This window comes from Hippopotamus amphibius, chromosome 2, assembly GCF_030028045.1.
Source record: "Hippopotamus amphibius kiboko isolate mHipAmp2 chromosome 2, mHipAmp2.hap2, whole genome shotgun sequence".
Taxonomy (NCBI): Eukaryota; Metazoa; Chordata; class Mammalia; order Artiodactyla; family Hippopotamidae; genus Hippopotamus; species Hippopotamus amphibius.
In genome coordinates, this window is record NC_080187.1 from 83212656 (window position 1) to 83227468 (window position 14813).

General features: G+C 37.6%; 1 protein-coding gene across 2 annotated transcripts in view; it reads right to left on the reverse strand.

Annotated features, from left to right (window-relative positions):
* The window catches only part of FOCAD (focadhesin), a 275956-nt gene extending 267197 nt beyond the window's left edge, over window positions 1-8759 (reverse strand). Inside the window, exons 1-3 of one of the 2 annotated variants that reach the window (XM_057720105.1) lie at window positions 8671-8759; window positions 5903-5973; window positions 3571-3729 (exon numbers count right to left, since the gene is read on the reverse strand). In XM_057720105.1, the coding sequence (XP_057576088.1) occupies window positions 3571-3729; window positions 5903-5973; window positions 8671-8727 (287 nt within the window). In that variant the 5' untranslated portion in view covers window positions 8728-8759. Of the gene's footprint in view, window positions 1-3570; window positions 3730-5902; window positions 5974-8670 lie in introns of those variants that run through there. The other variant, XM_057720103.1, reaches the window with a different exon arrangement.
* Window positions 8760-14813: the final 6054 nt, after the last annotated feature.

The window sequence follows — 14813 nt, forward strand, 5'->3', positions numbered from 1 at the left end:
ATGCTGCTTCTCTCTCCCTCCCTCCACACCCCCTCTTCCTCTCCCGCTCCCTCTGAAGAATGCTAGGATACTAGGTAGGCAAAAGGAAAAAGTATAGTTTTAGACTCATTCTTCTACATCAAAGCTGAGCAATCGTTGTGTGGCTCTGTTCCCAAGGTGCTTCTAGACTGCCATAAATCTCTATTTTAAGAAGAGAAAGCCAAAGACAAGTAGAAATTTAAACATTGGAAACTGAAGATCCAAAATGTCTCAGCCAAGAACCGCAGGGAAATGACAAAGTCATTTTTGTTTTTAGATCCCAAAGATAAAGATGGTTCTCTGTCTCAGAAAATTCCCTGAGAAGCATTTGGAGGAGGAGGCTGTTTGGGTCTCCTGTTTTTAATTAAATTTAATTTCTTAAATGTATTCTCATTTTGCTTTTTTTAAGGCGTAAACAATGCAAAGTATAGTCTTTGTAATCACTACAAACCACAAAGCTCTGCTACTTGAAATAAAACAAAGAAAATTCTTCACAAATAATCATTACCTCTACTGGTAACAATAAAGAAAACCTAGCACTTATATAACACATTTCATGATCAAATTGATGCAAACGTTAAATTGGTTAGCTTCAGAATCTACTCTGCATCTTCTGTGGCTAACAATTTAGACAACATGAACATGCTAAGAAACTTTAAAAAAAGTTTTTTTTTCCAGGATCCTTCAATTGTTAAAATTCCTCTATTTGTTTACCATAAAATTCAAGGCTTTCTTCTGTATCTTGGCCATATTTCCAAAGACCCTTGAAAACTAATAGTAACCTATATGCGTAAGATTACTCATTGAAGCATTGCCTATAATTGCAAATAATTAAAAACAATAGGGAACTGGTAAATTATGGCACATTCATACAATGGAATATTATACAGCCAGAAAAAATAGAAGGCACATTATGTATGCTAAGGAATGATGTCCAAGATATATTTTTCCACTGAAAAATACAAAATAACAGCTAAATCTAGTAGGCTACTAACTTTTTTTTCAGAAAAAACATGTACACATAAATTTTCAGTTACATGTGCATACAACATTTTTAGAAGGATAATTAGACCTGTTAAGAGTTTTATCTAAGGAGAAAAACTGAGATACAGGACAGAGAATTTACCTCATATGCCCTTTTGAATTTTTTACCATGTGAACATGTTGCTGATTCAAAAAATGTTTTTTAATTTTAAAAAATCTTATATTACTGACAAATTTTAATATACACAGATGACATGCTAATCTACTATCAGCAAAGCTTATGCTTTTCAGTTTAGAATAGTGATGATGGACTTATACTGATGTGTGAAGGATATCCCATACCAGCATAATTTTCTAATGGGGCATTCTGGAATTAAAGTATAATCTAACTTGTTCTAATTATCCCTTAGAGACATTTTCCTGACCCCTTTAGCTGCTGATACTCTTACTTTTGGATATAAACAGTACAGCTACACATTGCAAGGAGGTTCTATGTTTGTGAATTTTAAGGCATTTGAAAATATTTAGGGAGGAACTAATACTACTACCTGCATTTAAAAAAAAAAAGGGTGAGGCAAAATCTACGTGTCCTTAAGGGCAACCAATAAGTTACAAAAAGAGAGATACATTAAAACTTAACCTTTTAGGACTTCCTAGGTGGTGCAGTGGTAAAGAATCCACCTGCCAATGCAGGGGACACAGGTTCGAGCCCTGCCCTGGGAAGATTCCACATGCCACGGAGCAACTAAGCCCGTGCGCTACGACTACTGAGCCTGTGCTCTAGAGCCCATGAGCCACAACTATTGAGCCCATGTGCCGCAACTACTGAAGCCCACGCACCTAGGGCCCGTGCTCCACAACAAGAGAAGCCACTATAATGAGGAGCCTGCGCACCACAATGAAGAGTAGCCCCCACTCGCAGCAACTAGAGAAAGCCCGTATGCAGCAACGAAGACCCAATACAGCCAGTAAATAAATAAAATAAACAAATAAATGAATTAAAAAAAAACTTAACCTTTTAAAAGCTGCCTCAAAACTAATTTTTTAAGGAGTATACAATAGGATCCTTCTAAAAACATTTGTTTGAGTGTGTGTGCATGTGTGCCTGTGCACGTGGGCATGCACCCAAAGAAAAAGACAGAAAATGAGTACATTTTCAGCGATGATCAAATCTTACTTGTTCAGAAAGATCTGGTCATCTACTGTCAAACAGTGTGCTAGAGACAAAAATATAGGTGAAATATATATATATATTGTGAAAGAGCAAGTAGCCCAGCTGAGAAGAGGGAATTGTCTAGGCAGGAGAGGTAACATCCGAGCTAAGCCTTGAAGGATGAAGAAAATGATATCAAAAAGAGGAGGGAACATTCCATGCAGAGGTACTGCATGCACAGGCTGGGGAACGGGTGAGTATGGCTTAGAGCAGGGTTCATGGCAGAAAATGCAGGTTGAACAGAAGATGGGAACTAGTTTGGGAAGGGCATGTCTACCGAGCTAAAGGGTTTGGACTTATCAATGTAGGTAGCAGAATATAAAGAAAAATCAAGGTTCCAAAAAGCTTCAAAGAAATGATCTAAGGGTACAAAATAAGATTTGTGAAGAAAGGTTAAAAGGCCAGAGGTTATTTAACCTAATAGACCTCAAGCCTAGGAAGGCAGCACCCACAGATTGACGGTTACAGCTGTACTTCATCTCCACAGAAGGCAGGAAAAAGATTAAGTATTCAGCTCTGAGGATACTACAATCAAGGTGAGTAAAAAACATCAGGAGAACAGGCAACCCCACTGAGAAGGAGATGGGGGGTGGAGGGCGGCTGGGGAAGAGTTGGGAGAAGGGGACAGAAGCCCAAATGATTTAATGCAGGCAAAATTGAGGGCATATAGATCAAGGCCATTTCTTGAAGTGCACCTCCTTGAGTGGCACCTCCTTTTCAGGGAGTATTTTACAAGAGACGCTCACTTCCATGGGATGGTTCAAATACAGTCTTGTGTGACCACCTGAGAATGCCCATTTTATCCCCCGGGATTCCATTAACATCAGTCTGTGAATGGAATAAATATGGTCATACCAAACAAATTCAAAGAACATTATTTACCTAGAATAATCAGGGGAAGACATGTCTAAATTATGAAATGCTTCTAAAGAAATTAGGGCTATTATTTTCTAATGCATGTACCGATGCTAAAGGCTAAGTAAGTATTGCCAGTAGTGAATAAACTTTACCACTGTGGAATGAGTATCGCTCATGGGCAACTTTCTTTCTTAAAATAAGTCAGGAATTTGCACTGCAAACTGTGAGTTATAAACTACTTAGCTCTTCATTAAAAGAGCAATGACACACTTAAGCAGAACCCCAAAACTTAAGTACAGCAAATGACCACAAATCCCCAGACTTTTAGAGCTTAAGTTAGCATGTTCTCACCACATATGAAATATCAACTACATGACATTTTCAGGGAAAGAAAAACAACTAGCAAGTAGGATGAATGGTGACCCTTAATGGCAAGGGACTGCATTTTTTTCTAAAAATTTAAATCGTTAATTGATCAAACATGAAGGAAAGAGCACCTGGTCGATGGAATCAGGTTGAGTATCCCATTGAGAACATAGCTGAACTCCGCGTGATCCTGAGCGACAAGGGCCACCAGACCCTCACAGCAGGCTGTTCGAACCACAACATTATCACTGCAACACTTCTCCCACAGCAAGTTCAAAGCAGGAGTCTGAAATCAAATCAGTGATTAAAACACACATCTGATGAGCAGCAGATGCATATACACCCCCAGCCATTCGTCAAAGTGTAATTCGTTCACAGTAGGCTAGCTTTCCTCTACAAAAACGATGCTGTGTCACACCATTTGTAGGATAGACTGAAGTCAGTTTTCCAAGAGAGGTAATGGATGTGTTCGGACACAGCAATTCTCTCTCATCTTTGGTGTCTTTGCTCCAGAATGAGGCTGGCTGCAGAGGTATGACCTGAGTGCAAGCCACACAACTATTAGGAGATCAAAACTGTGACTTGCCTCTAGCACTGTGCTCTAATCAAGCCACTGAACCAGACGTGAGCAACGCCAGCGTATCAGTTAGTCTAAGTTGGATTCCAAATCACACCTATAGTTCAAGCCTGAAATGGCAGTAACATTTTCAGAAAACGCTCCTGCTCTCTTCTCACCAACCTCTACCACCCACATGCCAGCCCACTGTCCCCCACAAGGACTGGAGCTGAAAGTGGACCCAGAGGAAGGAGACAGAAGCCGGGCAGGCTATGAGCAAGCTGCTGGTTCCACGACTAACAACAAAAGCCTCAAAAAACTGTTTCGCCCAAGGAAGAGACAGTGATTTCTCCCCTCACACTGTGAACCTGTCATCTTTGATAGGAAAGCACTGGAAGGACACAAAAGTAAATATAAGTTCTTTATTTTGAAAAATCCTATAAAAGCCGAGGTTCTAGCTTTCATAACTTTCTCAGAACTCACAATCCTCCCTCAAAAAAGAGGTTTACTATTAATGATAAATCTATATTTGAAAGTGTTGTGGGTTAAGTCCATTAGATTTTACATGTGGTTTGGGGGATTTATTCTTGCTTTTTTTTTTTAAAGAACACACAATGAAGCTATTTTTCCTTCCTCCTGACCTAATTTATTAGGGAAATATACAATCTGGAGAAAAAAATTAAGATCCCCAGCTCCCGAAGAATACTAAAAGAATGAAAATAAACATTATATTGTGCCCACTTTCCCATGGTAGCTGGCTCCGAGAGCCTTTTCAATCTTAGGATCCCACTCACATAACAATACAGAACAATACAGTTTACAGTAACTGAAGGGAAGAAATATTTATATTCCATTTCTTTTAGTCGAAAGGAAATTTTATTCACCTGTATGGACACTATCAAAGGGTTCTAAATATCATCACTCCACTACTAAGCCAGAATAACAAAATAAATGAATAAAAAACTGTCGCCTCAGGTAACACTGTGCCACCGTGGAAATAAGCATTCATTTATTAGAAGAGGAAACATTTAGTTACAGGGATTTGATATTCAATAAATCCTGGCAGCTTAAGTAAAACCACTAGATCTTCTCAGAGTACATAATGTGATTATAGGCAGGATTAAGATCAGAGTTCTCAGAAAACCTAATTTATATGACGACATACAAACACCAGATAAATGCCAATTAGTGAAGTGTGCGCCTACATTGACTTCAACATGTCAGCAGAAGCTGTAAAGAAACGTAACTTGAGCAGCTAATAAAAAGGAATGTGAGAGAAAGGAAATCAATTTATTTCTGTTATGAAAAAAGAATCTTATTTCCATCACCTATATTCTCCATAGAGTTTACCTTAGAGGACCTACTTAAGCGGAGTTTCCAATCAGCATGTCAAAATACACAACACTGGTCAACCAGAACCCAAGTGGTAAATATGTCAGTAAGCTGGCATTGCTTCAACTCTAGCATTCACCTGCCCTATGAATGGCACAGAATTTTTCCTCCAGCTCTGCCTGTCAAGGCATGACTTTTCCAACTTAGAACTCATATTTGCGGCTACCTAAAGCACGGGAAATCTCCTACACCCAAACAGAGCCACTACGTTCACTTTCTCCATTAAACAAAAAGATTCCCTCAGCAGTAACCCTATCAGCCTTCTCTAAAGCATGCCTACCCTCATTCCACCCATGTTATTTTTCATTACTCCCCTTCACCCCTTCCATATCTCATTCTGGAGTCTGTTGTAACAAATTTTAAAAGAAAAAAAGAAGAATGCAAACAAACAAAAAAAGGCAAAATCATTTCTACAGTGACCTGAACTGTGAGGAAAACAAAAGAAGTACCTAAGTGGTCCAGCTAGCAGCAATATCTGAATAGAACTAAAGCACAAAGTTAAAGACAGACCTGGTTTGTGGGACTGCTGGATCTTTTCTGAAAAACCACTTTCTTTTAGAACTGCAGCAATAAGATGACCCACGGCCTAAGAAAAAAAACAAACAAATCAATGAATACATTCCCTCGGAAGTTCTCTCTCAATAGTGAATCTGAAGGTAACTACATCAGTACTAGTTACATGGTATGCTAGTCATTACCATTCATAGAGTGTGTGCTCTGCAGAAGGCACTGAATTTGGTACTTCACATACATAATCTCTTCTCTTCCTAACAACCCCTCAAGGTAAGCATTTTTATCCTATATTTCATCCCAATAGGCAAACTATTGTTCATAGATGTTGAGAAAACTTGTTGGGTTTTCAGTTTAAATGGCTGTCACTTAGTATTAGAAGATAACTTGAGATTGCTTAATCCATTAAACCATGAGACAAATGAGAAACTCCACAGTTTTTAAGATCATCTTTGCAACTAAATGAAATGCAACAGGCTTCATCATGCCCTTAATGAAGATGGAGAAAACTCATACCCATCTTCACGATGATGGCCCACGCAGATTTGAACTAACAAGTCCTCCCCTTCACTGCGACCATTCTCCCTCCTCTACGCTCTATGATTTAATTTCTTTATTGGTTTCTCATAGGCTTCAGCCCCTTAGTAAGTTTTAAGTCTCATAAATCTCTACAATTTTCCCATATCTTCTTTGGTCAAAAAGGCCAAATTAAAACTAAGATTCTCATAGGAGTGTTGATGCTGTAAATATGTGTCATTACTTCCCATCACCTCAACGCCACTCCCTAGTTTTTCAGCACCACCCAGACCCGCTATCTTAGAGCCACAGCTAGCAACAATGACAGCCATTCTATGTGTGGGTTGGGAGAAACTCTGCAACAACTGTTCAGCCAGCCCTTGAGACCAACGTCTGATATGACTATGAATACCTGTCAGTCTTGCAAAGTCTCAAATAAAAACACAGCACCTACTCCTTCATTTCTTTTTGCATTTCACACATTGGAATTGAATTCAGACCTCAATGCTTGATGGTCTATGTTTTACAATACAAGTCAAGCATTTACATGAATTTTAAGTTTAGATCAATGAACTGTCTCTTACCTCCTTGTTAAAGGGATAATTGAGGACAAGTGAATAGTTTCAGTTTCTGTTTACAAAATATACCATATTTCATTGAATGTAACTGGCCATCAATTGCAAGAAGCACCATTACTTAATGCACCACTAAGAAAGAAAGGAAGGCTGCCAATTAATCTGTTATACAATGCTTCTTATAATTTAAATTTTTTGATTTTATGTTAATGAAAGAGCTCTTTCAGACTCTTTTAGAAAATCATGGCCAACTTCATAAATGTGCAGGCAATACCAACTGTATAATGACTGCTGCCATCAACTACTAGATGCAACCCAATTTCACAGATGTTAAAATGTGAAAAAATGTGTGTGAATCAATGAAATATGGTACTAACACTGAGCAGTGGTTACAAAAGAACAATAAGAAGTATTCACAGAGGACAGGGCACAATTCCAAGAACCTAATAAAACCAATATGAAACACAACAAGGACAAAAAAAAGCCACTGTTCATATTTAGAAAAAGGACTAAAAGAAAATAAGCTTAATGATAAACATCTCCCCACTGCCTACCAAATTCAATTTCTCTAATTTACCTTCTAATTTATTTCTCTAACAAATCAGAGAATATAGGCTAAATTGATTTTAAAATACAAAATCCAAGTATAAATCAGCCTATATTGCTACTTAAGTTTTCCATAACAGAATAGTTTAAATAGATATCGTACACTAAACAATACATACACACTTTTCACTTAATTTAACAGCAACACACATAGGCATTTCTTGATTTTTCTATGCTAATGAAGGGACTCCAGGCACAGATAAACAAAAACTGTGGACAGCGTCCTCCAAGCCTTCATCTTCTTCTTCTTCTCCACGGTAAGCACCTGTGCTGCACAGGATATGACTCCAACCCAGTCAGGTAGAAGGGAATCTTGCATAAGGAGTGTTCTACTCCTCATGGAAGGGTTCCCCACTACCCAGCTAAGTCAATTCCCACAGCAGGCGTCTCCGAAGGTAACTGTTGAAAGTATCCAAGACGCGGTACGTTGGTAAGTCTTCAGGCAGGCTTCTGCTGGTCCCTTAGCTTTACTCTCACAAGAAAAGACAGTAGCTATTATGATACCTTGATTAACCAGAATGCTTCTAGTTAGCTGAAAGCTAAGCAGAAAACCAATTCTGTTGTAACTCTAATAACTGAAAAGCTCTTCTAAAATAAATTATCACAATCTTCCACCTGAGTTAGCATATAGATCCAATTTTTTAATCCAGCATATTTTCCTTATTGAATGTCATTATTATAAAAATCTATTATTCTTAATAGTTGTACTCGGGTAGAATATACCTTTTAAATATTAATCTCTCGTACTCTGTAGATGTATAACTATTTACTTCTGTTCCCAATAATTAATTATAGACCAAAAAAATATATTCAGGGGTTAATTAAGGTTTTTATCTCTAAAAAGAAAAGTATGACATAAGTAAAAGCAGAAACTGGTCAATTTCAATATTTACTTTCCTATGTCAAATATAAAATTTCAAATTAACTGATAGAAAAGATGTATATTAATATATATTTCTGTACATAGATGAATAAAAATATTTAATGTTTAAAACATAAACTTCAATTAACAATAAACCAGAAATGTTCATTTGTTACCATGAAGCATAAATAAATAAAAAAACAAATAAAATTACCTGTGATTGGATAAGAGAATTTGGAAATTCAAACCTTTTCCTGATATCATCCGACATTTTTACTTCTCTTACATGTATGTAAGCAGATTCTGTAACCAAAACAAAAGAATACTTGTTAGTCCAGAAAAGAAGTTCAAACTATTTGTCAAATACCATGAAAGTAATTCATTCCAAAAACAACAATGGAAATAAAGCCCAGGGCTCTGCAGAGTAATCCCTTAGCAAACCCTTCACTGTTAACCACTTCAGCTCTCAAATGCCATGACTGAGAAATAAACTAAAAATGCTCAGCAGCTCTTAGATTTTCCCCATTAGAGCAAATCCTGAAAAAGGTGAATTCACTCCACAGAAACAAACAAAAGTACCTAAAAGTTCAAGCCTAAATAACAGGATTTTAAAAGTTCAACCACATGTTTGAAACAGAAATTAATTCTTCTGTGGAAAACTTCTTAGGGAGAAAGAATCAAACTTTCACAAAATTGTTTAAATTATGCCTCACTTTGGTACAAGCTTCTATTTAAGCATGAATCCATTTAAGTGTTAGTGACAAGTGTGAAGCGTTGGTGAGCTTTTTCAGGAAGTATGGAAATGACCTAGAAACTCACACATCAAAACAGTTCCCCTGTCTTCTAAAAGAGGAACAAGCAAGCAATTAGCACCAACTTTTAATATTTACATCACACCTCTCATTCCTACTGGGCTCTCAAGTACAACATCAACAACAACAACAACAAAATCATTGAGGAGGGCAAGGTAGTAAAGTGGAGACACGAACTAATAATAAGATTTTCCAAGGATCCCAGTTTATCCAGTTCCCTTGCAGCACTGAACCCACCAAATTACATCCCTCTAAACAATAGGATGCTTTAGGCCACCTATTTATTACAGTGTAACTTAAAAAATGTTTATGTCAATACTACACTCTAAGTTAACTTATAAAAATAACAGGCAACAAAACCAAGCTCTCCTGATCTCAAAAAAGGAAGGATCTGTGTTGAACCTGCAGCTCTTTCTCACTATTCTCCCTTTCTTCCAAAGCCAAACTCTCTGAATAAATAATTTATCCTGCCTTCTTCCTCAACATCTAGGTCCAACTTTACTCCCTGGAATTGGACATTTCACAGCACTGAAACAACATGTTGTAAGACTGCAAACCATGTCCCCTATCTAATCTACTCATTAGCTTTTAAGCAGGTCAAAATTTCTTCAACTTTCCAGCTGTATTAATCTCACCTTTCTTGAAATGTTCTTCTCTTTTGTTCCATAAGACATCACAACAGAATTTCCCAAAGTGTGTCCCTGGGAAACCCAAGACAGAGATCTCCTCGAGAGGAAACAAGAATTTTGCAGGGACATATATTGCCATTTGAAGACTCAAAGAGTAAATAAAAAATCAAATAATACATAAAATATGTTAGAAGGTGATATAATGGAAAAAATTAATCTGATCTCTTTTTCTAGGCGTTTGTTTTTGAAGTACAATTGACCTACAACACTGTTAGTCACTGTTACACAACATAATGATTCGATATTTCCAAACATTTAAAAATGATCACTAGGATAAGTCTAGTTATCATCGCCATAAAAAGTTGTTACATAATTATTGACATATTCCCCACACTATACATTTCATACCTGTGACTCATTTATTTTGCAACTTGAACCAGAGGCGGGGGTTGCGGGGCGGTGGTGGGGGGGGGGACTGGATAAAGGCAGTCAAAACGTACACACTTCCAGGTATAATACAAATAAGTACCGGGGATATAACATACAACATGGTAAAGGTAATCAACGTTCCTGGATGTTATATATAAAAGTTGTTAAGGAAGTAAATCCTAAGAGTTCTCATCAAAAGGAAAAAATATTTCTTTAATTTTGTATCAGCATGAAATACTGGATGTTCACTAAACTATTGCGGTAATCATTTTTTTAAGCTCTTTATTGGAGTATAATTGCTTTACACCATTGTGCCAGTTTCTGCTGTACACCAAAGTGAATCAGCTGTATTTACATATGTATCCCCATATCCCCTCCCTCCCGCAACTCCCTCCCACCCTGTGGTAATCATTTGATGATGTCTGTAAGTCAATCACGATGCGTTACACTTATATAGTGCTAAATGTCAACTGTATCTCAATAAAACTGGAAAAGAAAATTGTTTTAAAGTAAAGCCAACAGAGTAAAGGGGAGGCAGTGAGAAATGGGGGATGAACACACTTTCTATTTAAATATGGTGGTCACCTTAGAGGGTGACATTTGGGAGTTAGCCACACAGATAATCTGGGGAAAGTGTATCACAGGTACAGGAAAGAGCGAGTGCAAAAGTCCTAAGCTAATAACCTGCTTAAGACCCATCCCAGAAAGAGCAAAAAGATGAGTCAGGAACAGAGTGAAGGAAGAAGAGAATGGTAAATCAGAGTCAATAAGAAGTCAGACCATAGAGGGCCTTGTAGGCCACTGGAAGGACTGATGCATCTCTCCTGAGTGAAATGGTTAACTACTACAGAAAAAAAAAAAAGTGGTAAGATTTTAATAAAATCACTGAGGTGAGAAGTGCTCAGATTCTGGATATCTTCAAAGGTAGAGCCAGCATGGTTGCTAATGGATTGGATGAGAGTATAGGAGAAAGAAAGGGTCAACGATGCCACCAAGGTATTTGGTCTGAGCAACTTTATTCTTAACTTCAATTCCTTTGGGCATTTTACAAATTATAGAAAACCATGTATATATTACTTACCATGGCAATTTTTACTAAAAGGAAAAGATGGAGTTGCCATCAACTGAGATAGGGAAGTAAGTCTTGTGAGGGAAGACCAGGAATTCCAGTGGACGGTAAGTTTTAGATGCCTACTGGATATCCAAGTGGAAATGTCAGGGAGAAAGTTGGATAAATGAATCTATAATTGAGAGAGAGATCTTAGATGGTGATTCAAATAATGGTGTGTATTACTAAAGAATCTGAGAGGTTCTAAAGGAAGAAGTTCAATTAACTTTACTTAACCCAGAGTTTACCAAACTTATCTGGTCATGGCCCCATTTGCTCTAAAACTATTACCTGTTAACAGTCTACATAAGCAGCCTTCCCTGGGCTACACCTTGGCAAACACTGCTCTACTGGCTCCTCCTATTTCTCTGTCCGCTCTGCTCCTCGTGTGCCATCTTCCTTCCTGAAGGTGCTCCCAAGCCTTGTGCTTCTTTCATGAAAACTCTCCTGGAGCCTTCATCTAATCCCTATCCCCAAACACTTCCCTACTCTCTCTCATAAGGCTCTCAAACACCAGAAATTGGAGATGTTAAAAAAAAACAACATATCTTTTCTCTCATAAAAACTGTTCCCATTTCAGTGCATCTTCTCCCAGTCCGCCTCTCATAATTTTCTTCACCAACATTCTCTAAATCCAGTCAGTCACAAAGTCAGCTTCACCCCTTCCAGCGTCTCAGAGTCTAGCTTTCCTCTCTGTGTCCCTACCCATCATTCTTCCACATGCTAGGCTTCCTTCAGTAACTGCTTAATCTTGGGCTTCTCCATGCGTGAGTTCATCCCATACCCTGCTGTCAGAGTAACTGTCCTAAAATGCTATTTCCAACATATCATTTCCCTGCAAAGAATTCATAGTGGGTTTTCAATAGCCTGTCAGATTAAATGCAAATTCTGATTCCCAGGTTTTACGTCTCCAACAGCAGTCTCACAATTTCGAGTTCATTTTCGCTGTCGTCTAATTACAATCTGGCTAAAACCCTTTTCAAAATAGTCCCATGTGCTCAAAAATCTGCTCATTCCTAAGGGATTTTATTTATGCTGTTCTCTCCCACATAAAATGCCCTCCTCTGTATGTTCCTACTATTTAAAGATGAAATTCCTTTCATAGCACATCTTCTCTGTTAAGCCTTTCCCAAGTAGTCACATCTTAGAGCACATCACCTTGCTTTATATGTCTTCAGTGCTATTGCATTTGATCTGACCCATATTATCATGTGACTATTTACATTAGGATTGTTAATATTTTTCTGTAAAGGGTCAGATGGCAACTACTCAGATTCGCCACTGCAGCAGGAAAGCAGCCACAAACAATACATAACCAAATGACCAGGGCTGTGCTCCAATAATCCTTTATTTACAAAAAACAGGAGGCAGGTAGGCTGTAGTTTACTGACTCCTGGTTTACATAATGACTACCTCTTTAATTAATTGCTAAAATTTGTTGACAAAAATTGCTACAATTGACCTTCAAATTTGCCCCTGTGCATCCAAGCACAGGTGAATACATAAATAAGATAAATTACACGGCTTATTATCGAAAAGATGGAAAAGTTCTCTTTATCATAGAAAATAAACTTCTTCATGCCCCTAAACTCTGAAGGAAATTTCTCACATTAGGCTTTCGATATGGGATACAGAGTGATATAATAAATAATAATCTCAACAATACAAGCAAAACAGAATTTTATGCTACTTCTTTTTTAAGCAAACCCTGGAGAAAGCCATGGTTATAACATAACACGTAATTCAGGAAAGAAAAAGCCCTCAGCTAATGGGGTCCAAGTACAGTGTATTCTGATGATCTAAACTAACTCAACAGAAAGACAACTTTTAGAGTATCCAGAGAAGCAGAGGGTTATCGACTTATCACAGAATATACTCACCCAAATGTCAAGAGTGACAGAGTTAAATAGAAGGAAATGTGGGGTTATACTCTCTGATCCAGGCCTGAATGATGGAATTCCAAAACGCTCTGGGGACCAGACAAACAGCTGGTTAGGCTAATAGCTTATTATGGCAGTGAGGAAGCCAAACCATCCAGAAAGAGGACTTTGTCTTCAGGAAGTGGGCCAATGGAGTAAAAGAGTACTGTTTTTATCAAAATTGTCTAAGTATAGATGACAAATACCTAAGCTTACAAAAGACAGTCCTAATTTTGGTGCCACACTTTAGAAAATAAGTTTTTAAAATCTACAGTAACTTTATCTTTCCTAACAAATGGCCATCAGGCATTCTCAAAACCACTACCAAAGCTGCAATATGATTTGATATCATCCTTGATTTGCTATCCTTGGGCTACAAATTGCAAGTGTCTTTCATCTGCTGGAGACATATTTCAAGGTTAATCACAACCACTTGGCCTTTTAGGATATCAAAACATCATATTCTCTCAGGGAATTTCAGAAAGAGTACATATGTTTGCTTTAGCACTGGCAGTATAGCATGTGTCCTACTTTATTTTTCATTTTAACGTCCCTTGGGCATTTTATACATTAAAGAAAACAATTTATATGTTACTTCTTACCATGACATTCTTTACTCAAAGGAAACTAGTCACAATATGCTCCAAAAACCACATGTTAGAAAAAAAGAGCGTTTGATTTTAAAAGATTTATCTCCAACCTGTCACAGTGCCTTTTATGTCTGTTTGAATCTAAATCAGAACGAGAATTTTTAATGAGGTCTTTAAGTTCCAAGTGAATCAAAGCATTTGTTTAACTTGAGCAATTATCATCTTATCTGCCAAAGTGTTTCAGCCACATAAGAACAATTCCCCCAAAATAAATCAATTGCAGCAGATAGATAAAGCACCTTAGGTTTTCAACTCTCTCAATAGTTTCCCTAGGATACAAAAATATACAACAATAGATCACACAAAAGTATTTAGTGTCAAACTTCAAATGAAGGATACAATCTGAAAAACAAGAGAAAAATCTATCTACAGTAGACCATTGAACAATGCAGGGGTTAAAAATCTATCTAACTCCGACCCTGGCACAACTGAAAATCTGCATACAACGTTATAATCAGCCTTCCATTGCCATGGTTCCTCCTCCACTGATTCAACCTACTGTGGATCATGTAGTATTGTAATAGAGCATTTATTGAAAAAAATCCGTGTGTAAGTGGACCCATGCAGTTCAAGCCCATGTTGTTCAAGGGTCAACTGTAATTTTATTCACAAGTGCTATGGGAACCTAGCAGAGGGATTATACAGGGTAGTTTTCAGGGCCCACTGTCCAGTGGTTACAGAGAAAGACTTGACTTTGAGCACTCATGACTACCAAACTTCTATATAAGAAGGACTCAGGGCAGCAATGTAGGTAGAAGTCAGGGCTACAGAAAGTACATTCTGGAAGCTAGTCTACTAAACCAAAGTCAT